The sequence below is a fragment of the Ciconia boyciana genome, chromosome 20 (assembly GCF_034638445.1).
Source record: "Ciconia boyciana chromosome 20, ASM3463844v1, whole genome shotgun sequence".
NCBI classification, from domain to species: domain Eukaryota; kingdom Metazoa; phylum Chordata; class Aves; order Ciconiiformes; family Ciconiidae; genus Ciconia; species Ciconia boyciana.
Genome location: NC_132953.1, coordinates 7,251,101 through 7,275,070, shown reverse-complemented (window position 1 = coordinate 7,275,070; position 23,970 = coordinate 7,251,101). Strand labels below are relative to the sequence as shown.

The window sequence follows — 23,970 nt, the reverse complement described above, 5'->3', positions numbered from 1 at the left end:
GATACGCAACGGATGGTCCGAGGGTCTCCGAGCTCCTCCAGGCAAGCCCAGCCAACCCGTAAGGCAGAGAACACGTGTCACCACGGGAGGCTAATCAGCCCCCAGCTGCACCTCCGAACCCCTCCTGCCCAGCTCGCTCCCCTTCCCACACGCCACCGGCGGGGTGCTCCAGTGGACTTTCCTCTTGTTCCTAACTTCTCTGCAATTTCCTGCAAAATCACAATTTGCAATTCGGAGCTTAACTGGAACAATCTACCCCGGCACGCAGAGTCACCCTGGGACTCGGGAGAGTCCACGCAACGCATCCTGCTGGCTGCCACTAACAGGCTGTTCCTCCATGCCTCTCCTCCTGCTGATCTCTTCCTCCTCCTGCTCTCTGCACTCCAGTAACTTCTTTCACATAAATCGTCTCAATCCTCGTGCCAGAGTCACCGCTGAAGGTTTGTGCCCAGCGGGTATCATAGCTGTTGTCTCCAAAAAGGCACGCTCCTCCTCGGGTAGCTCCCCTGCAAAGGAGCAAGCGGGGCACCCAGCAGACACTCACCACCCTTCGCTCTCGTGCTTCCCGGGGGTCTGGGCACGTTCCCCTCCTCGGCTGGGATGGTCTGTGTGCCGAGCTCAGGCAGCACCAAAGTTACCGCAGGGACGTGGCAAGGCCTCCCCGGCACTCATCACCCCCCTCACCTCCGCCACCGCAGAGCTCAACGTGGATCCTAAGCCCTCGGCAGCTCAGGCAGATACGGAGCCAGCGGCACAGTGTAGGAAACAAATCTCTCGCTGGGTCCGGGTTAGGCGTCAGGCAGAGATTTACAGCCCACCTGCCTCTGCTCCAAACCCTCGGAGCCATCCATCCCACCCTCTGCGCGCCGTTTCTCCCTTCCCCGTGGCACAGCTGCTCCTCGGGGTGGCCAAAGATTTACGCTTACAGGTACACAAAGAGATGGCAGCTCCAGGAACGGCTAGCCCCCTGTATTTCATGCCTTGGAGCTTCTCATGCCGTATTTGGCTCGTGCTCTATCACCCCCCAGGGCGTGGAGCGGGGGCAAGAACGTCACGCGGGACTGGGATGCCAAGCGCTAGATCAACAGCACTTTTCCTGCTCCAAAACCCTCCGCGTCCTTTCTTCCCTACCCTGCAGAGAAAGCCGTCAAAGAGTCCTTGCTCTGATCTCAGATGAAGCATTCCTCCCCTGCAGAAGCTGCACCAGCACAGCAGAAGCAGCGAACAGCTTTCGTTCGGGACGGCCCAAGCTCAGGCAGTCTCAGGCAACTCTTCATTTGAGATCTGCTGCATGGGCAACAACGCGGGGAGCCAAGCCCGCTCTGCAAAATCGGGCCTCTCGCACCAGGGGAAAGCGGCCAGAGCCGCACCCAGGAAAGGGGCCGCCGGGAACCCACAGCTCCCCGACCTTTCGTCGCGAGCACCCGGTTGCAGGGCACGCCCAGGATCCGAGGGCCCGATCCGTCCGAGGGCTGCCTGCCGGCACCTCCCCGGCTGCCTCCCGCACGCCGACCGCGCAGGGCCGCCGCAGCGCGGCCGGGCACCAGGAGCACGCGGCAGCCGGGAAGCGCCTGACGGCGCCGCGCGGCAGCAGCACGCGGAGCAGGGCAGCCAGACCTCGGCTAAGCCCTGGCCGGCCCGCGCCGCTTCCCGGGCGCTGCTCCGTGGGGGCACCCGCAGCGACAGGGCGCTCGCGCCCCGCTGTTCCCAGGCATTTTATTTACTTGTTGTAGTCCCTTCTTTCGGTGTGTGTGCATGCGTGTGCGAGATTGTCTCCAACGTGACTCTGCATTATCAGGGCTATAATGAGTCCTTGTTAAAGTGGATTTGATGGAATAATTATATTCAAAAAAAAACCTGCAGGAGAGCTCTCTCCCCTCTTAAAGGGCAGGATCATCAAACGTTCTCGCCACATTATTTGCAGTCACACCTTCTGCTGCATCTGCTCCTTTTAAAATCTCTAACTCCAATCTGATCTGAATATATAAATCTGAATTATCACAGCAAAAGGATGTGCTCACACCTTTTTTTATCTGTTGCCATGGCGATTAGATAAAATTCACGCCAAGTCTCTGGGGAAGGATGAAATGATTTCAGACAGAATCTCACCCCACTTGGTGAGAATAACGCCTGGAGCTACTTCCCTCTGTAACAGGTCTGGGCACATGTCGCAGCCAGAGAGGGTGGCAAGGGGTGGGGGAGAAGGCAGGACACCTTTAGAGATCTCGGGATCGACAGGGGAAAAGGTTTTGCAGCACCCCTAGACAGGGCAGGGTAGGACAACGCTCGTTTAAATCACATCAGGCTGCTCCACGCTGCGAGTCAACCCGTCCCAGGCAGAAGCTACAAAATTTAATTGAAAAGGCCAGTTCTTCGCCAGCCTTTTGCCCCACGGTCGCAGCTTTCATCTCGGAGCTGTCTGTGCGGATCGCTCCGTGCGCACACCGGGAGGGAGCGGGGCAGGAGCCGGCAGCAGCCCGGGCCCCCCCCTCCTGGGGGAAGCAGCAGCTCGCAGCCACCAGCCCCACGCTCCGCCGCCGGTGACACCGGGGACCGGGCGGCCTCGTGCCCAACGCGCTCAGACCCGCAGGCTGCTTGCTCCCAGGCACCTCGCTTTAAACCAGCCGGGGTTATTCCGCATTCAGGCACAACCACATAAAAACGCTAACAGCCGGTAACGATCCTCAGTAACTTATCTCCTGTCCCCAAACCATCGCAACGAAGACAAACACATAAACAAGGACTGCCTTTCGCCTCGCCGTGTTTACTCTGTCCCAGCTTCCAGCGTTTCGCCAGTAACAGGAGACTGATGTCTCCCAGAACAGGCCTATTGATACAAGGACAATGCTGAATTATCCAGGTCCTGGCTCTGCTGCCCCTTGGATCGTCCCTCCGTGCCCCCCAGCACACAGCACCCCGGCCACGCTCCCGCAGCCCGGCGGGGAGGGAACGCTGCACCCATCAATCCTCGCCGGGTGTTTAATTGCCAGTAGCCTCACGCTGCTTCCCTAGACTCACCACCTCTGGAGATGGATTGTAGCGGAATTTGTGTACTGTTACTCTTCTAATATTTCAGAGAAAAATGTAACGGGTGGCAGATGTTGCAAGGTACAGCAGGAGAGAGCATACATCTTCAGGGTGAACGGCCACATTTAACCATGAGAAAGCTGCTGCCGTTTTATTTCCCGCATCACCAAACAGTTGCTGAGATGAGTTTAAGAATCCCATAAACAGCCTTGGGCGCTGCAGAGGATGGGACAGAAAGGACTACTCAGGTCAAATTAAGCTCACATCTGAACCACCGCAAACAGATTAGCTTAGATATTTTCGAAACTCCTAAAAGGCTACTGCTCAATCAAGAACATACACAAAAACATATCTAAAACTTCACACGACTTAATTTTTTTTTCAGTTTCATCCTTCTGGCAAGCTTTACGTTTTGCTTTCCAGAGAAAGGACTTTGCGGATATCCAGTGACTAGCTGAGCACATCCAAGCATCCGCAGCCCTCAAAGGATGTGTATTCGGGTTGCTGAAAAAAGCAGCACCCTGAGAAACGTCTGTACCTTGAGAAGTGCTGTATTTAGATTTTTTCCAACACCATCTATCAAGTACACGAGACTGAAGAGCAGCTATCAAATAGCAGCTCAGCTCCGGGCTTGCCAGTCCAGTAACGCTTCCCGCCTCCAAATCATCGCTCTCCTGCGCTGCCCTCGCGAGTCACAGGCTACCGACAGGCTAGGCAAGGTAGGACGACAAATGCCATCAGCTTTCCCTTGCAGCTGAAGCGATGCCATTACACCCATGAGGACACCGCTTTAGATCTCCACGGACACCACGGAGGGCCACCCCGACAAAGTTATGCCCGCGCCCGCAAGTGACACCCACGTCCCAGCCGAGCACGCAACCTCCCGAGGCAAATCCCGCCGTGCTCTCGGGGTGTGCCGGTGCAGATGTGCACTGACGGCCAAAAGGACCGGAGCCCAACGACACCACGCAGCCATCCTCGCGGCCATCCTTCCCACCCAGTGCAGCGCTCCCGGTAGCACAACGGGCACCGCCTGGGCAGGGGATGTGTTTGTGCCAAGGCAGGCAAGCCCGGCTACATTTACATCACCGAGCCAGCTGAGGAACGGCTTGGGTGTAAGCGTACAGGCACGCACGTGCTCACAGGGTCACAAAAGCCAAGCAATGCTCAAATGAGCACGTCTCAACAGCAGAGGAAGGGCTGACAATCGCTCGAAAATCCACTCTTTCTAGCGTCTCGAGTTAGCTCCCCACATCACCGCCTGCTTTTGCAAACTGCAGCTGGACACGCGCTCCAAGAGTGCCCACGTACGTCGGATCCACGCTGGCACGGCTGCCACACACCCCATTCTGCTGACATCGAGTTACGGCCGTGCAATGCCTGAAGAGAGACAAGTCAGTGCCATGAATTTCCGTTTCTGTGCCACAACCACCACAGCACGGCGACTAAAGCACCTTCAGTCGCGCGTGCAACATAGTTCCTGCAAGCCAAATCCAAACCATGCACGTGCCTGCGAGACTCTTCACATTACCCAGCCTGGTGACAGTGCTTTAAAAATTTAAAAAAAGCTGTTTACCACGTTGAGTTCTTAAACTGGTTTGTAGCGGGAGCTTCTTTCTCCCTCTTTCCCTATGGGAAAGGGAGAGGGGCCTGTAAAACGTTCTGCTCAGCTGCAGTCCTCCCACCCTCCTCCCTTGTTCTCCCCCCCAGAGATATATCAAGATTCATCAATAGCAACAGAGTTTGAAATCACAGCCTGGGTGTGAAGCGCAATCTTATACACAGTCCCCGATTCTGTAAGCACTGCTGCTCTACTCCGAGTAAGCACCAGCCTACATTAAATGCCAGAGTCCTGCGAGTGGTGCTGCATGTTTGCGACAAGGCTGGGAACGCAAGGCAAGATTGATTTTGATGTGAGCACCAGCAAAGCAAATGGGTTTTTGAAAACCCTATAATTTCTCTGCAACCCTTGACTTCACTAAACACACATTTTTAGACTACAGCACAGTTAGGTAGGCATTAAACAAAAATGAGCTGCACTAATGATGATTTATGTGCGGGATAACCTTCCATAAAGAATTCATCTTTGATTTCAGGGTAAGTTACAGCGTTGCCGAGTTAACCAAATAACGCAACTCGCCACCAAAACCCCCTGCCGCAGCAGGGCAAGGCAGACGCAGAGCACCTCCCTGCGATTGCTTGGAGATCTCTTCCAACACAGACCCCGCGGGCGCTCCTGAGAAGACACACGTGCCAGGGGCTCAAGCGGAAAAAAGCCAGGCGAGGCACGCTCTGCAAGGGGAGCCCTCGCGGGCCGGGAAGGGCAGCAGCAACCCCAGCAAGGGGCCCCGCACGCCCCAGGCTCCCCGTGCCGCGCGGGGTGCCGCTGCCCGCGTCCCACCACGCCGGCCCGTCCCCCGGCGGCAGGACACCCCGGGACCCCCGCGGGGCCGGAGGGTTTCGCCCAGGCACCTCCACGGTCAAGCAGACTGCTCGCCGGCGGGGCTTTCTGCCGGCAAGGCGTCTCCGGCGAGCGCTGCCAACGCAGCCCGGCCCCGCGGAGGTCCTTCACCCACCAGCAAACCGCCGTCAAAAGAGCAGCAAGGCTTGTCTGAAAAGACACGGCTCGAAGGCCCAGCAGCAGAGGTTGGGAGCCCTGTAATCCCAATTAAGCATGAAAAGAACCCGAGCGAGCTCACAAAAGGGCCACCCAGCCCACGTACGGAGCCGCAGGCCTGAGCTCGCGAGAACAGCAGCCCCAGGGGAAATGCTCGCTCTCCCTGTTTCTGAGCTACAAAATACTTTAGTTTGGTGGAGGGAAAACCAGGCGCGCTACGGAAGCGGACATTTACCGTGAAAATAACAACTTAAAAAGAGTTTTCTGCCACAGAGAGGTCTGGATGGAGATTTTTCCCGCTCCTGCGCGTTAGGACTGTTTATCCCCTGCTGCACCAAGACTTGCCGGGGAGATGCACAGTCTTCCGCAGGAAGCACTAGAGGAAAGTTCCAGGAAAAGCAGGGAGTTTGGCACGCTAAAGTTAGGAAAGAACGCCACGTCACGCAGCCAGCTGTAAATACGACTTGGGTGTACCTCGGAGAGAGCTGCGGGGCTTCCACACACCTTTTCTTTCCGTAGGCTGACTGGAGGAGAGCTGTGCAGTGCTGTGTCTGCACAAGTGCTTGCTCTTACGATTCCGAAAGCACATCTGCGACTGACGGGAGCTATCAGGCCTCAGCACCGCGTTTCAGCTTTTCTCAGCCTTCACGCCGTGCACTCCAGACAGCGGGGACCTCCTCCTCCTCCTCTCCTCGTCTTCCTTGCTCAGAATTAGGACAGAAGCAGAGGTTCACCAGAGGTCAAGAAAAGACCATGTTTTTGGTAACAGCAAAGCCAGTTTTAGCTCTAACACAAGAGCAATAAAAAAATAAGCTTCAGGCAGATACTATATTTGTAATCCAACAGCAAAACATGTTTGCTTGTGTTGACTCTGCACTGTAACACAATTTATATGTTCTGTCTTTAGGGTAATTATTGCTTTAGAATGTTAAAATCGTTCCACTCTAATTAAATCATCATATTAAAAAAAATCCACTGCCACAGCAAACTTGAGAACAAGTCTGGTTAAGATCACACAAGCGCACGGATGCTCAGTTGACAAACTTGCTGCCGAGCAAACCAGCCACGCTCTGCAAACAAGGAGCACAGGCACCGCTCCGCTCCACCCTGCAGAACCCCGAGCGGTGAGAGCAACCGCCGCCTTTCCAGAAAGCGCTGCCAGAGCCGGCACGGCACCGCCAGCCCCCGAGGAACGAGCACCGCAGGTTCTCGTGCCGGTGGACCTCGCCGTGCCCCGCTCAGATGGCACAAGCCTGGGGTAGGGCAGAGCATCACCAGCCCTCGCCGCCCCAGGGGATGGTGCCACGAAGTCCTCGGTCCCCTCCGCAGTACTGAAGTCCACTTGCGTTCACTCCTTCACGCAGACACAAGTGTTTCCTGGAGCTGAGCAGAGAAGGGCTGGCGAGGCTGCGGTGCCAGTCTGCACCCTGCCAAAGGGTGCCGTGCCTTTTCCAAATGCCAGCCTCCCCAGGTAAGCCTCCCCAAGCACGCTTTTAAAGAGGCCTCTCGGACCACCCAGAGGTTTCTCACCTACTGAAATGAAACGGACATTTCTGCAGTACTCCAGAACACCCTCAAGTGCCAGAAGCTCCTTACACAGGCGCGTACTCGAGGAGGCCATTTGCTAAGCAAGAATCTCCCTTGCCGGGCAAAAGGCTGCTGCGGACGCAGGCTGGCCGCCGATCAACGCAAGCTCATCGCTCCGAACACCCGTCCGGGAAAGACCGCGCTCCTGAGGCAAGGAGTTTCACCTCATATTTCATCCCCAGACTGTCAGAAAGGGGTCAGCGCTGGGGAGGAGAGGCTCTGCAGACTCGGTCCTGACCGCGGGAAGGCAGTTGGCTCCCGGCCCCGGCGCTGCGAAGCGTGACGGGCTCTGCGCCAGCCGGGGCGCAGCCTCTGTCGGGAGGGGTGCCCGTGCTCCCCGGTCAGTCATTCAGCCCGGCTCCCCCGCCACGCAGGGGCTGCACGCAGACCCTGCCGACGCATCGCAGCCCCGGGCGCCGTCGCTCACCGGCACAAGCCCCGGAGCACCGCTTCCCTTTGCCTGCCTCCGAGTGCCTGGGCTGTGCTGAGTCAGCAGATTAGCTGCACTCAGGAGGCATGGGCCACCGGCAAGAGCCACCGCAGCCCTCTGGAGAACCAGTCAGCCCCCTCCAGGTGAAGCACTTTGCTTCTTAAGCTCCTTAAGAAAGAAGCATGCCTGCAAGAGGGATTAGAGCAAATCGCCTCTCGTGCTTGGTCAGCGGCTGCCCCGGCAGGCACCAGGCTCGCACCCGCTCCCGGTGGCATCTGCCCCCCTGCATCTGCTCCCCACGGCACTGCCAGCGTAGCAGCACTGAGCCCTGGAGGAGCATCGGGACTTGCTGACCTGTGAGCAAATATCAAGCACAGAGCATTCACTTTGGGCAAAATCCTTTAATTCTCTCTGGATCCCCCTGGGGAAAGCAGTATTGATTGCTTTACTACTAGCTTACACACGCTGTGCAGGGCAGCCAGCGCTGCCATCAATACCGGCTCTGAGAAGTGAGCCAAAAGGTCACCCCAGTACACGGGGACACGGGGCCGGCCCCACGCCGCGCCCAGCACCTGCCCGCAGCCCCCGTGCCGCTTCAAAGCCTGCTACGGGCCAGGTCGGAGCACAGGAGCCGGAGCACGCAGCACCGGCGCGGGTCAGCGAGCAGTTTGCCCGGTTCGTCTCCCCTCCCGCCGAGCCGCACAGAGGTGCCTGGCGGGTCGTGCCCCATCAGTGCTCTGGCCACCGCTCCTCCCCGCTCCCCAGGGCACCGGCTGCGGAAAGACCCTGGTTTCAGAGGCTCTCTGCTCCCACGGGAACCCAGGGTGCTCTGCACCTGCCAAAAACTCACGGGGAACTACCCAGGGGCAAAACGCCCAGAGCTGCAAAGTCCCTGCACAGAGACGGGTGCTGCCGTCCCTCCCACAGGCCCCTTGCCCACAGATCTAAGCCAGCGCCGAGCGGGACGTGTCCCGGGCTGCGGGGAGGCCCATGGCACAGGGAGGCCAAGCAGCTCCCAGGTGCCAGCACGGGAAAGAGGTGCACGATGCCATTTTTACCGAGTTCCTTTCCCCGTGGCTGAAACAGTTGTGAAAACGTGCAAGAGGAGCTGGAATATTTATTCGAGCATCGTCCTGGCAACATGAAAACCACCTCTGACTGCAGGACTCAGGACACGGGCAGACTCTTCTCCTGTTGCCCAAGCCCCGGCTGCCAGGTACCCAAAGCGAGCTGGCTCGCAGGCAGGCGGGAGAAGCCAGGGCAGGGCATGCATGCCACGCATGCCACGCTACACGAAACATCCGTGAGCCCAGAAATACACAAAGTACCAACCACAGCACCAAGGAGACCCTGAACACAACACGTCTGCTCCCACCACCAGTGCTTTCCAGTATGAAGCCACAAGATGGTCATCAATAGAAGCCTTTGCTTGGGCAGCACAGGCACGGACGATAAGCCAAAAGCAGACCCTCCACGGCAGTGAGTTTCACACAGGGCAAAGCAGGTCAAATTTTCCAAGAGAACAGCGGCTCCTCTCTTACCTGGGATGATAGAAACGGTGTCTTTCTCCCAGGACACAACACTAACGTATTCCTGCACTGAAGAGGGGATGAGGCACTTGAAAACAGCCACGTTTCCACGCATCGACCTTTGGTCCTCCACCCGAACGGTGTACGGTTCCCTGAAAACTGTAGAGAAAAGCAGATGGTTGGTAGCATGACAGTGCTGGAAGAAAACACACTTCCTTTTGCTTTAATCCCACGTTTCCCAAACAAACCAACCCACCCAGCAGCAAACTGCTTCCATCCAAAACACTTGGCCCACCTTCCTGGGGAAGGAAGCGGTTCTCCTTTGGAGACCGCAGCCCTGTGCTCGGCGGGCAGAGGGGATGCCTGGCCCGGCTCCTGCTGCCGGGACCCTGCAACGGTCCCCGGCGTCACGCCAGCTTGCCGCCAAGGCAAGCTGCTGGCTTTGTAGTCACCAAAGCTGCCAAGGCAGAGGTCTGCAGCACCCAGATTTCAGCACAGGGACCAAGGGCGTTTCATAGCTGTACCGTTCAACCTCCCACCTTGAAGGTAACCGTTTCACTGCTGGACGCATGCCAAAAACGCAGTGGTGAGGCACCCGGGAGAGACAGCCTGTGACAGAGCCTGGCACCCTCCTAAACCCACCGGAGGAATATTTAGGGAAGCAGACGACAATTTTGCAAGTCATGCCACAGTGGGAGCCATGAGCTGTCCCCTCTGTGTGCCCTATTCCTCAGGGAGACGCACGTCCCTTTGACAGCTCCACACGGCTCCCTGGACCAGTGACAAGGAACTCCCCAGTGCCACAACCCTCCAGCAGCACCCGCTAGGTAAGCTGGATCCACCCCACCCTCTTCAGAAAGACAAAAAGATGTTGCCATGCCCAGCAACACATGCAGACACCATAAACTCCTAAAGTTTAAGTATAAAACACAGTGAGCGCAGGTGCCTCCTTACTGTGACGCTAATCGTGGCCCGTGGGACGCGGGCACCCGGGCATCGCTATCGCAAGACAGGCACGCGTTCGCTTCGTCATTTAACGACACCCCTTGGCCAGAACGAAAGCAGCTCAACAAATCTCCTAAGATAGAACTCCTTCGCAGCCCCAGAAGGAAGGTGTCTTCCCTGAGCGGTAAGGACCCGCTGGCAATGCATCGTATACCTCGCACAAACAAGCAAGCAGCGAGAGGGTGACAGTATTTGCACCTTGGTTTCCCAGGCTTTCAGGGCACCCTGCTCTGCTGCAAGAGGTCCGGACAGACCCGGGGCACATCGCAGGCTCCACCCCGGGGGGCTCGGTGACACGTCCCGGCAGGCTGCGCACACAGGCTCCGGCTGCCAGGCAGAAGAGACCAGCAGCAGCCATAAAACAGTACGTTCCAAGCTGCAGAGGGCTGCCCAGCCTCGCCAGCCCTCTGCCCGCAGCTCAGCCGCCCTCCTGGCAGGCGGAGCCCCCCGCCCCAGGGGAAGGCAGGGAAGAGTGTTCGGAGTGGCCTCCAGCTCGCTCCTGTTATTTACCCGGTGCCCCGGCAGGGAGGACGAGGGCTGGCACCGTGAGGACACGGGGAGAAGCCTACCATGGAAAGGGACTGCAGAGCCAAAGCAGATTAGCTAGCAAAAGCCTCCTTAATCACATGGAGCAGGAGGTTTATTCACGGGCTTTAAAGGCCAGCGGGGACCGGGAGGAGCATCCAGCCTGGCCTCCTGCACGCTCACCGCCACCGCGACTGCCCCGGCCCGGAGCAGACCTCGCGCACGGGCACCCGCGCTTGCCCCGGCGGCTGCCCCAGCAGCCGGCCCCAGGCCGGGCACCGCTCCGGCTCCGAACCGTGCCGGCCACCGCAGCCGGGGCTTCCGGCCTTTCGCTGCCACCGGGAATAATTGCAAGGGTCACATCCGGCCACAACTAGCCCGCTTAGAGCTTTCAATTGGCTAAAGAGATTTGTTCCATGTGCTCACCAACAACTTTTCCAAAGCTTCCAGAGATTTTTTCCAGTTCCTTATGTTTTCAACTGCGTTTTATTTATTTGCTTTCTGTATACAGCTTTAATTGGCTTTACTTGGTGCATTGCCGTTACAAAGCACTGGAGAGTGACTGGGATGCAAGATGACCCGGAGGAAGCAGAAGCGGGGGAACGTTTCACAGCCATTTCCAAATGCCATAAAGCCGAAGCGCTTCACACTGCCGCAGCTGGGGCCGTCCTGGTGGCCCTCGGAGCCCTGCGCGTGGGCCCCCACCACGTACTCGTGCCTCCCGCTAATTGCACCTGCTAAGGGGACAGGGGAGGCTGGGCTCCCGGCTGAAATCCCACTGACGGGAGGGGTGCGTTCAACCCAGTGTTGAGAGTGCGATGAAAGCCAGGACTCAGCCCTGCTACTGACTTGCTATGATCCCAAGGAAGTCCTCAGCCCGTGGGAGGAGAGCGAAGCAAAGGCTGCCCGCCCGGCAGGAAAGCCAGGACCAAGACAAGCTTTCTCCCCTGCAGCACATCCAGAGCACCAACTCTCCGGACAGCCAGAGCTGCCACCCTTGCCGCACAAGCCCCGGGCACCCACAGCCCCCGGCACCATCACCTTCGCACCCCCTGCCAGGGAAGTCTGCGGAACACCACAGTTCCAAGCCACGTCGAGCCCAGGGTCACCAGCACCAGCAGGGCCGCGATCGTCCACTCGGAAGCACAAGCCAGCCCCGCGCAGGCCATCGCCTGCTGCTCACCACGGAGCCGGCCGGGGTGCCGCAGCCCTCGAGGCCACACAGGACACAGCCGCGTCACCCCGCGCCGAGGGGCCGCTCGCCCTGCCGCCGCCGGGGCTGGCGGCAGGCACCCGGCTGGGGGCAGGCACCCGGCTGGGCGCAGCCCTCGACACCGCCCGGCTGCCCCACGGGAAGCCCAGCCTGTGGCGCCCAGCACAAGGAGGGCAACAGCTCCGTGCTGCCCATCCGCCTTTACTACGCCCCGTCTGTTGCCGTCCCTCCTCCGCCGAGCTGTGGTTTATAGGTAACCTGATAGCGTTGGTAAATCATTAACTCTGCAGAAGGGGGTTAATACCAATTTACTCTGCAGTACAAGGTATTAAAATAAAAAACCCTGTAGTCACTTCTGTCATGTTCCCTCTGCTAGCCCCACTTTTAATAGGTTACATAATGAAGCCATTCCTGGGCTATTAGCCCTCCTCAACCTGGTCAATAATTTACTGTAATGGCTTTTGGAATCAGCTCTTTGCCATATTCCTTCTTTTTTTTTTTTTTTGCTTAATAAGCCCTGGCATGCTGGGGCTGGATGCTACAGTGGCAACAGACAGGCTCGAGGAGGGCTGTGGGACACTGGGGGGGTCTCCCCACCAGGGACAGATGTGGTCCGGCTCCTCCTGCAGCCGTGAAAAGCCCCCACGCGCGGTCAGGTGCGACAATCCTCTCAAAGGCAGAGAACCTCTCCGGCCGCGAGGCTGCAGCTGCACCACGGCCTCCAGGCACTTGCTGGAGACCCCCGCGCTGCGCGTCCCTTCCCTGCTGGTCACTCCGGCCCCCTCCCAGCCAGTAACCAGCCCGAGTTGGAGCTGGCTCTCAGCTAAGGCAGGGTGCTGTTTTGCAAACGTGTATTGGCAGGCCTGCTTACCCAGCACCCTGCCCTTCTCCCTGCCCTCCGTCCATGCGGCGTCGATCGATCCCCCTGCAACAGGCCAGCGCAGCAGCCCTGGGTCCGTGCTCTGCTCCCTGGGCAGGCAGCAGCAGCACCCGCCCGGCAGTGCCTTGTGGCAGGGCTGCCGGAGCACCCCAAGGCACGGGCAGAGCGGCATGGCACGGCAGCCCCGGCAAGGCAGCAGGAGCTCGGTCCCGCTGCTCCGCGCGGGACGGCGATGGCACACGGCTGGCAGCAGGACAGCCTGCTCCCATCCCCGTTCAAAACAGCCCGGCTCCGCGCGTGGGACAGCCGCGCTGCTGTCCTGACGCCGGCACGCTGCCGTCGGCAGCGTTACTGGCCCACGGCAGGGAGACAGAGGCGAGCGGGGCGCGCTCGACGGGCCAACGGGCAGGCCGTGGAGAAGACCAGAGAAAAGCCAGCATCTCGTCCAAACCCCCGCGCCCACAGAGAGCTCCTACCTGCTTTAACACGGATATTTGGGCTCCTGATTTTGCCAGCCGAGTTCTCCGCGGTGCAGAAGTAGTCGTTGTCGTGGATAAAGCTATTGAAGGCTGATGGCGAGAAGGGGTAGAGCTGCAAAGTCCCATTGGCATGGACATGCCGGATGTGGGGCACATCGTAGATGTCGTCGCCTGTGGCCAGGTACCACCGAAGGACGGCGCTGGGTGACCCTGCTGCCGGGCAGGGGATCACCACCCCCACTGTGCTGGAGAAGGTGACCTGCTGGATGGAGTCGTTCACAAAGTAGAGGCTGGTTCCAACATCTTCAGCATGTGCTGTGGAGAAAGCAGAGACCACAACGGCAGGGGGTTACTGCAGAAGTCACCGATCCCTGCCGGGACAGCGAGCACCCCCCAGCACAGCTGCCCCAAGCGCAGCCCCTGGCCCCCCCGCGCAGCAGAGCTGGGGAGCAGAGGAGCATCAGCGCACGGGCTGGAAGCATAAAGGCCACCTTCACAGGCCAGCGCTCTTGCTGGCAGCATGGATCAGGGATCACAGGCACCTAACCAGGACAACTAAGGGCTGTGCAAGCAAAGAGCGGTACCCAGGGTATCCCCCCCAAGGCCTCCCCAGGCGGCCGCACGCACGTAGGTGGCTCTGAGCGCGTGGTTCGGCTGTGCCTCGGCACCCACAGGCCTGAGGACACCCACGTGCAACAACAACAACCCGAGCACGACAAACCAACACCTTTTCTCCTGCAAACCCCAACGTCCCCCAGCCCGGAGCCGCAGGTAGCCAGCACCCCCGCGCCTCCTCAGCTCCCAGCAGAGCCCCCGCCAGCCCGCAGCTGCCCATCGGCAACGCTGACACATCCAGCGCAAGCCTCCCCTGAGCAGGACAGAGATCTTTCACGCTACCCTACCACCGCCTCCAAAAGCTGCGGCAGCCCCTAGGAGAGGGGCAGGAAAACCGGGTTCAGCGCTGCTCCCCACTCCCAGAGCCAGAGGGAGGGGAAGCCCAGTCCCACCCTGCCCTAAGCCCGAGCTGCAGCCGGGCACCAGGCATTCCTGCACCACCCAAAGACTGAGACACGCAGCGTTCAAGGACAGTCTGAGGCAGAGCTTGCAGCCACCCAGATGCCCGGGAGCAGCTTTCCAGGGCACCATGAGCGCTGCAGAAAAGCGCTCCCCTTCTTCAAAACGAGGGAAGGGACCTCTTCACCCAACTCCTCCAGTCTCTCCTTCCCACTCTCCAGGACCATGAGCTCCCCCTTCTCAACCAAAGCAAGCAAGATTGCCTATAAATAAGGATGAGGAGGCCCCCAGTCACTTAGATCCGTTTTCTTTTTTTAGTCGCGCTCTTTCCAAGTGGGCGGAAGGACAGGGATATAGAAAGCGGCCCTCGGCGGGTGTATTAATAGCTCTGGCTGAGAACACTGCTCGTGGTGCTGCAGAGCCAATAAGCAGATCAGTACCGTGCCGCCGGTTCAAAACGAGTCACAGGGGACCCTCTGTGACCTCGATTTCTTAACTTGGGGAGGAGGGGACAGGAGCAGGGGGAGAAGGAAAGCCTCATCCGTACGGATAGCCTTGCCTCAGCTCTGAGGGCGAGCGCACCATGGCTGCTCGCCTGAGCAAAGGCTGGCCACAGCCGCTTGCATCTCCCCACCAAGCTTCCTCCAGCACCCGGCAGCGGTGAGCACGTCTCTCCGGGCTCGGTGCTGTGCGACCGGCCCGCTCCATGCCGTCCTCAACCAGGTCAAGCTGGGAAACCCCAAAACGCCTCACCCCTTTTCCCAGAGCAGGGTCCTCTCCATCCTTCTCCCAGCTGGGCGGACAACCTCGTGCCTCTTTCGGCACCCACGCAATCAGAGGCGAGAGCACCTGGTTCTTGCTCTCTGTGTACCTGCACCGAATCACATCTAAAATGACAAGCTCCCTCCTTCGCCTACTCAGAGCCCTGCTATCCCACGTCAGGGGCATTGCACAGCCAGAGCTGCCCAGCAAACCCACCCACGTAACGGATTAGCTGACTAGCAAGGTCCAGCGCTGCCACCACACAAGGCAACAGATTTGTAGGTCAAGAAAGCATCTCCGTATCTCCCCACACACCAGTGCACTCACTTCCCTGTGTCCACGCACAGGTAGAAGTAGACAAAGCCATTTATTTTTTCCTCCCTCCCTGACAAGCGCCGGAAGAACAATGGACCAGAGGAGTAAAGCACTCCAGCCGAGCCTCCCGCACAGCAGCGCCAGGCTTTGCAGAGCTACGGGGCCACCGCACGGCCCTGCAGATGTCATTTTGTGACATCTCCGGGCTGGTTTGTCGTCATGAATCAGCATTTCCCTTCATCCGAACAGCGTGGAGCTTCTCCCAAACACATGAAAGAGAAAAATGCACATTTGCAGGCAGAGGAAGGAAAACAAAGCACGTGCGAGCAGAGCAGCAGCGTGCTATTTGTGGCAACGCCTGTCGCCCGAGCAAAGCAGAAGATGGCTGGAGCCAGGGCACGCGGCGTGCAAGGCGCATAGCAAAAGCCACCCTTCGCTCAGGCGGCTTTGGACCAGGAACATCCCGCTGCGCTCAGCACCCCGTCATCCACCCGGCTCTGCCCCGGGCTCCATCCAACATCTCCACCCCAGATCCCAGACCACGGCTTGAGAAGGCTCCTGCCGTAATAAAGATCGGAGAGCAGCCACAGCCTGACAGGGAAATATCTTCTTCCCAGGCAGTGCCCAGGAAGGTTTAGAGCTGGACGGGTGAGGGGCTGCGGTGAAGAGTGGAAAAATACCTCATAAACAGAGACATTCAGATTACCCATAAAGCTTTTTCAGGTCAAAGGGGGAAACGGATTTTTAATAGAAAATGGAAGTTATGGGATTGGCAATAGTTATGTGACAGACGCATAGAGTTAAATCCATATAATCTCCTTTACCATTTAGCATTGAGCACCATCCTAATTCCGTGTTTCATAAAACTGTCTCCAAATCACCGAGAGAGATTAAAAATTTAGAAATAGCACTGCAATATTTTTAAACCAGAAATCACTGCTCACATCTGGTCAGATGTGCTGACCCTAACCTAAATATCGAGGGCATTAATTCACACGAACCTGAAAAGAGGAGGCTAGAGGAGCCAAAACGGAAGGGTTTCTGCTGGGGAAAGCGCAGCGACGCAGGCGCACAGCACCAACCCTGGAGACCAGCCCGCCGGTAGCTGGAAGCTACACAAAGCCCAGCGCGTAGCCGGACACTGTCTAGCTTGCTCCGAAAGGCAGGTATTTTAAGTTATCAGAGTGCAATCTTCTTAAATTGTAGTAAATTACAACCTAGAGGTACTGAAATATTAATATCTCTATCTGAGCTGGGAGAAGCAAGTCATTTTGCTATCATCCCTCAGGAATATTTACTAGTCTCGATCGCTGGACTTCCCAAACTCCCACACCTTCAGCGGCACAGCCAAGCTCGGCACTGCCAAGCAGCGTGCTGGGCAGAAAGCACTCATCCGCTCTAACGAGTGGCTAAGGCAGAGCGGCCATAAACTGACCCCAGGGCCTGTCACCAAGCCACGTACTTCTGGAAGAGGCAGCCGAGACCTAGGTGCGAGTCCGGCGTGAGGAGCGGCACAGGCTGAAACCTCAGCCCGTGTAAGCGCAGAAATGCCATCACCTCCCAGGCGAGCGCCCAGCAACGCAACCCCTCCTCCCCTCCGAGCCTCACGGGGAAGAGCCTGTCCTTTTCGATGAAGTGGATTTAGGACTGGTCTCGGAAAGCGACCAGCTTCGTGCCAGCGCAATTAGAGCCGTTTCTCCTGAGCTAAGAAGCCTTTTCCGCCCTCGATGCACACCCATCATCTGCATTGGCAAGCTGCTTGCTCAGGACCCCACGGCCAGTCCCGTGGCCACCCAAACCCAGCAAGTGCCTCAAGGCTGAGCAGGGTCCTTTGCACATCAGTAGCCGGGTGGAAACCCGACAGAGGTGGGAAAAGGCTAAACAAGGCGTGTTTCGAGGGTGTGCATGCAATCCTCTGGGCATGGGCAATCCAGCCTGGGCTGATACCGTTCCTCAAGGGGTGGCAGAGATCCATGACTGCCTGAGTACTCCTTTACAAAAGGGTGGCCGCTGGAGGCTTGACCGTTTGCCACAATTAAGTGTGTTGCTGGCATTCAAAAGGAGGTGTTGCAGCACCTCGGAAAGGGCAGGCACCGGGCTCGAGTTCACGTTACCCCACTGGCAGCACCTTTCCCGAGACCTCCCTCTTGGGCTCGGTGCTCTGACTGCCCAGGTGCCCACCCCAGCTTCCTCCAAGGCCAGGCGAGACGCTGCCGAGGCACCACCACAGCAGAAAGGCCACCCGCAAGCCAGCAAAGGGACTGTAGGAGCCACTGGGGCTCCTCCAGCCACCAGCTGTAACGGGCTGCAGGGATGCTGTGAAGAACAGCACGCTAATCACCACCTCGCCGCTCATTTATTATCCTCATTAAGGGTGTTTGACACCTGCCCTGTTCAAGGAGAAAGTGAACCGAAGCTCGGCACGCATTGCAGGGTGGGAATTACAGGTAGGTGGCAAGTCCTAATCTTTCCTCTCTACTGCTTTAAGAGACGACAGTAATTCCATCACATACTGCCTGCATATTTGTAATGCTGGAGCAGTCTTCGGCCTTCCCTGGAACGAGCTTCCTTCAAGCCCTCATCTTCAGGACACTTTCAATAGCCTTTCTCCTAATGAAGGGAGCGACCTTGGAGCCGACAGAGCGAGAAGGGCCACCTCCGAGCATCACGGAAGGGACGGCGAGAGGAGCGGCTGAGAGGAGGTGAGAAACACGGCGCCGGTACCCTGTCAAGCAGCGTACAAGAGGCGCGCGCCCTGCCAGGAGCACGGCGCAGCCACGCGGGATGCCACCCCGCCGCGGTGGCTGGCCAGCCCAAAGGGTTAAAGCCGTCACTCCAGCCTCCCCCACGCTGTGCCCCTCAGGGCCAGTCTAGGGGGGTGGAAATAGTGCCACAAAATGCCGAGCGTGGCCCGGAGCGTTGGGCTGGCGCCCAGCACAGCCCCAGCGGTGGCAAGTACCCGCCACAGCACCTTCCCTGCCCCAGCCTTGCATTTCGGCCACCGCAGGAGTCCCACCCTTGCAGCACAGTCCCTCCGGCCCGAGCACCGCAGTCGTTCCCCACGCCGCAGCCACCGTCACCGCGAACTGAAGAGGGAGCGGAGGAGACCGCTGCCTCTGGTCCTCTGCGGGTAAGGGCACCGCTCAAACACGCTCGGAGTGCAAGCTGCCCGCTCCTTAGCGCATCTGCATGGAAATTAAGGCCTGAACCACCTCCAGCTATTACGACAGCACCCGGGCTGAGGCTGTAACCCTTGCCTGGAAAAAAAATAGGCGCTCCCCGCCGATTTGCCTGGCCCCTGAACCTCCCACATCAGCCTGCTCACTCACCAGTCTCACCACCCCATCCACCCAGGGTGGACATCCCCCAGCTCTGCACCGCCTCCCGAGCCCCCCAACCTGCCCCAGCTCCCCCCAGGGGCCCTCTGCTCCGGGGGGTGAGGAACCAGCCCAGGCAGCACAGGCAACGGCTTCTCCCTCCCCTCCCACAGCCACGCTGAACACAACGTCTGAGGAGCTGCAGCCGAGTCCCAAGGGGGCATCTGGTGACGTTACCGAGCCAGGGTGACGGCAAGGTCCCCCCGGGGGAGGCCGGGGCCGAGCCGAGCAGGTACAAGGGGCGGGAGAGGGGACGCACCAGAGGCCGCGCACGCCTGCTGCCAGGCTTTCTCCAGAGCCACCGGTCCGTGCCGTCCGGCACGCCGCAGCCCACATGCTGGCTTTACAAGGCGGAGATGAGGATTTCCATCTCGCGGCCGACAGGTATGAGAAATTAGGGGAACGGATCAATAGAGCAAGCTCCAAAACCTCGCTCACCTTCCCCTCTTCCCCTCCAAGTTGTGCCTGCTGCCTTCTCTCACGGAGAGGAGCTGACACAGCCAAGAGGCAGCAGCTGGGGCAGGCAGCAAGCGTTAGCAAGAGTCGGGAAATGGATTTCCTAAATATTTGGTACAGCTCTGCTGGCAGATGATGGCGGCAATATGCAGATTGTATGTGGTGGGGTTTATTTCTCAAGGATCTACAAGCAGGGAAAGGGTAACTCACAAAATCATGATTATGTAAAAATACGTAGCTGGCTATAATCTAATTTTCAAAGACAAGAAACACTCTGCACCCAAACCTGCCGCTGCATAAGCCTCCCAGTAAAGCACGCGTCGTAACGACTGCAACACCTGAACGCCTTCCTCCTTCGTGCCCTCCTAGGAAGTCGCGCTTATTAACAGCCTGCTTATCTGGGTGCGAGACGACTTCAGGTTATCCCAGGCACAGCCCAGAACTCGCGTGCTGCCATGTCAGAAGAATTCCTGCCACAGAGAGCCGCTTCCAGTCTTATCCTTGCACTCGGCTGCCCAGCTGCCCCCGAGGCGGACAGAGCGCTCCCCACCCCGCCGCCCCAGGACCAGCTGGCAGAGAGCAGAGCACTGTAGCAGCCAGGCGCCCTGTGCCACGGCTGCCCAAAGCGAAGCCTACGGCTCCCAGGCAGCCCCCGTCTCCGGGAAGGGCTGCTTGACAGCACGTCCCTGGCGCTCGCTACTCACGCGAGGCACAGCCTATTCCTCCAGAGAACAAACGCACCAGGAAATATTAGGCTTGCCTAGATCGATTTTCGCATCCCCAGGCAGGAGCAGCCCCGAGCCCACGCCAGGTGCAGGCAAGGGCTCTGGGCAAGTCGCCACCGTGGCTCCTCGCGCGGGGAAATTTTGGCTATCCGCAGGATAAACAAACACTGGGCACGGCGAGGAATTCAGCACTGCAGGCTTCTCCTCCGTGCATTTAATGAGGTTTCCATGTTTCATTTCAGAGACAAACGAGCGCTGTGCCACGCTGGGGGGCCGAGATGGGGAGAGATTAAAAAACGCAAGCTGCATAGTTCACTGCACCCAATACAGGAACATAATGTAAATGTAATGCCAATATAAATCAGGCGGCAGAGAGATCCAGCAAGAACACGCAGGGAGATGCTTTCCCAGCTCCAAGCCTTTCAATTTTGACCAGTATGCTCTTCATCACGCCGCTCGCCACTCACCTCCCCTCCGCCTCTGCCTGGCTGCTCTCCCTCCCAGTGCCAGACCATCTCTCTGCTCAACTCCCTGTTTGTTGGCTTGCCAACCACCTATTTTTGTTTATTTTATAAGCAGGGGAGAAATAAGCAGCTACAGCCCATCGAGGGATTTCTAAACTCCAGTGGTCCCCTGGATCAAATGTTTTATTGGCTTTCCGTTTCCACTTGAGCTCTTGTTCTACAGCAGGAACACGTTAAAAGGATGTGCTTCGATGCCCAGAAATATTAAGTATCTGAAAGGTTTATCATGCATTGAACAATTCATTTTTTTTATCCTATTATTATAATGAGACTTCCATCGTATCGCTGTCCTCTCTTTGGAACCGTTTCACTTTAACACTTTCCATCACTGAGGCTGTTCAACACCGAAGATACATTTTATTTCTTAAAAAAGAGAAAACGAGGCCACGAGGAGTTGCGCTAATGGAGGCTTTTAATTTGCTCTTCTCAGACGAGAGCGCTCTGTGGGAAGAGATCCCTTTTCCAAGAAGCTGGGGCTGAAAACATGCGAAAGCGATAAACGCAGCACAGCTCGCTCGCATTTGGACTATTGGGGGGAAGAAACTGTAGCGTCCTCAACAGTCGCTTGTTTTCGGTTTTGTTTTTTCCTTTTAGCCCAGTAAAAAATGCAAATGTAAGCAAAGCAGACGCTGGCACGTTCAGCTCAGCAGACCCTAAACACAATAGCGATTTTGGGTAAAGCTCCCAAACGCAGCTTGATTCCAGCTCGAATAAAGCAGCTATTCCATAATTAATAATTGATGGAATAATTGATCATCACCACACAACCGGCCAGGACGCCCTATTAAGCCTTGTTAAATATTTTTCATTGGAGTAACGTTCAGAGAAAAGGGTAACGTAACAGGCAGCGACAGAAGTCTCGTGTAAGGAGGCAGCCCCGTCCCCCTTCTTTCACTTTCCTCATTTCCTAAAATTTCCCCCTTGCTGTCCGCAAATGTCAAAAGAGAGAACGAGGGCAGATGTCATTTGACATTCTCCAAGCAGACAGATTTCCAAAAGGTGGGCGCTCCCATCACCGCATCTGCAGATCGCGTCGTGTGCAAAGAGGTAATTTATTACAGAAACATAATTAACAATTCCCGCAGAATCGGAAACGGGCAATTCCTTTCTGTAACATCGATCGACCGCTCTAACAAACGCCCCGTGATTTAGGACCCGCGCTACGTGCAGCTCCTCGGCTTGCCTTTTTAGTTGCACCTCTAGCAGAGACTGGGCTTAGGGTATTGCCTCTATAGATTCGGACTGCGTTCACTTGATCTCCAACTCCAAATTCATCTGTAATCTTTAAGCGCGCACCTCCCCGACACGCTCGCCGCACGATTCTTCCCCCCACCCATCTGAGCTATGCCAAGCCGCCGGGATACGCTTCACGCAGCGTTCCCAGAGGGAAGGACGCGATTCTTAAAGCGCCGCTGGACGTGGGCCGGCTCGCGGGCTTAGGCTATTGCCCCGGCAGTCCGGAACGCGGGGACACCGCGCACGGCTCTCGGAGGCGCCGCTGCGAGCCGCGGTCCCCGCTCCCACTCGCCGGCCCGGGCGGGAAGATGCCGCGGCCGTCGGTGCGGCGCGTCGTCCCCGCCGCCCCGGGGCTCCGCCGAGCCGCGGCTCCGGGACGGCCCCGGCCGCGCTGCCGCCGGCCCGGCCCCGGCCCCGCTCCGCGCTCCGCTCCGCGCCGCTCCGTCCGGGGCGAGCGCTCCGGCGAGCCGCGGGCAGCGCGGGGCCGGCGCCCCGACAGCCCGGGCGCCGGCTGCCCGGGGGGTGCCCCGGGCGCCCCGAGGCCGGCTCCCCCGGCGGGGCGCACCGGGAGCCGCGGCCCGGGACGCCGCTCCCGCGGAGAGCCCGACGCCGCCCGGCCGGTGCCCGGCGGCCCCCCGCCCCCGGGGCGACGTACCTTTCCGCAAAGAGTACAGCAGGAAAAAAGTTACCAGCCACATGCCATAAAGAGCACCTACGGCCCCGGGCTGCGGCGCAATTGCGGGCGGTGCGGTGCCCCCGGCGTGCCGCGCTCCCTGCCGCCGCGCTGCCAGCCAGGGTGCGGTGCCCAGCGCCGAGCTCGCCGCCGCTCCTCCTCCCCTCTCCCGGCGAGTGGCGTCGGGAGGGTGGGCCGGGCTCCCGCGCACTCCCCGCCCCCGCGCCCCGCTCCCCGCCGGGCCCGCCGAGGGCTGGGAGGGCCGCAGCCCCCGCCGAGCGAGGCTCCCTGCCGAGGAGAGACCCCCCCCCCTTCCTCCTCCTCCTCCTCCTCCCCGGCCGGCGGAGGGCGGCAGGCAGCCCCGGTGCGAGCGGGCGGCGCGCCGCGGCCGCGCTCTCCCCGGCCCGCGGGGACCGCCGAGCCGACCACCGCAAGCACCCACGGCCGCAGCCCTCTGCGGGGGCGCCCACGGGGGTTGGCGACAGCTGGGTCGCGCCGGGCACGCTCCGTAACGCCGAGCGCTCTGCCGCAGCCCCGGGGGCCGGAGCGCAGCCCCGCGCCAAGGCGGCTTGCCCCGCGGGCAAGCCCCGGCCTGGCCACAGAGCTGCCCCGCAGGGCTGGGGCCGCAGCAGCGCGGCGGGGCCGCCCCAGGCTTGCAGCTGGCAGCGCTCCTCCTCCTCCCCGGGCACTTCTCGGCAGCCTGGGGACAGAACTCAGGTTCTCGCAAGAGGAAGGGCGCCGGCCCACGCTGCTCCCGTGCCAGGGGACATAAGCAAGAAAGGGCCCAGCAGCCTTCATTACGCATTCATCCCTCTAGCCAGCAAATAACAAATCAACACTAGTTAATGCTTCGCTTTGGGGTGTATTTATGTAAGGCTTAATCCAAGCCTAGGATCCTACTCCCCAAGACTTAGTTGCACCAAAGCCAATTTGTCTGGACCGTTAGAGCGGTTCAGAATGCCTGTTCTTGAAGTGATTAGAGCAGGTTTCCTTTGCTTCCCAAAACAGCCTTTCCAATCCCAAGTTGTTGGAAAATAAACAGAAAGGAAGATTGAAGCATTCTGATTTCAAACAAAACAATGAGTAGAAAAAGCATTATGTACTGAGTTTTAAAAAAGCACTGTTGAAGCTTTAGTTAAAAGCCTAACCATCGTCACCCAGTAAAAAAATTAGACCACCACCACCACCTCTTTGGCCATTTTCAGCCTGCACCGGCTCATTGCAATTCTTTGTACTTGGGAGTCCCTTGGAAGAGCCAGAGAGCTCACCCACACCGCCGAGGTGGTACTTGCACAGCGTGGGTGAGCGATTCCCACCTCACAGAGGAGGGACACGGCCGAAGCACACGGAGAAGCTGGCAGGGCTAAGGCTCCCGCGCACCCCCCCCGCGTCCCCCTTCCCCTCCCCGCTGCAGGCCACCTGCACCAGAGATACCCTCATTTTAGCGACGAGCGTGAGGAGGCCAGCTGTCACCTAGCCCACGTACATGCACCTGCCCAGACCTCAGTGCCGAAAAGCCAACAGCAGGGGCGGGAGCAAACGCTGCGCTCGTGCTGCGCAGGTCTGACACACCACAGCCTTTCCTCCTCCTCCTCT

General features: G+C 58.7%; 1 protein-coding gene across 2 annotated transcripts in view; it reads right to left on the bottom strand.

The window, feature by feature from the left end:
* Positions 1-22,399, bottom strand: part of DSCAML1 (DS cell adhesion molecule like 1) — a 114,448-nt gene extending 92,049 nt beyond the window's left edge. For both annotated transcript variants that reach the window (XM_072884533.1, XM_072884534.1), the window contains exons 1-3: positions 22,357-22,399; positions 13,290-13,607; positions 9,203-9,349 (exon numbers count right to left, since the gene is read on the bottom strand). In XM_072884533.1, coding sequence (XP_072740634.1) covers positions 9,203-9,349; positions 13,290-13,607; positions 22,357-22,399 — 508 coding nt within the window. The remainder of the gene's footprint in view (positions 1-9,202; positions 9,350-13,289; positions 13,608-22,356) is intronic.
* Between the last annotated feature and the right edge of the window lie 1,571 nt (positions 22,400-23,970).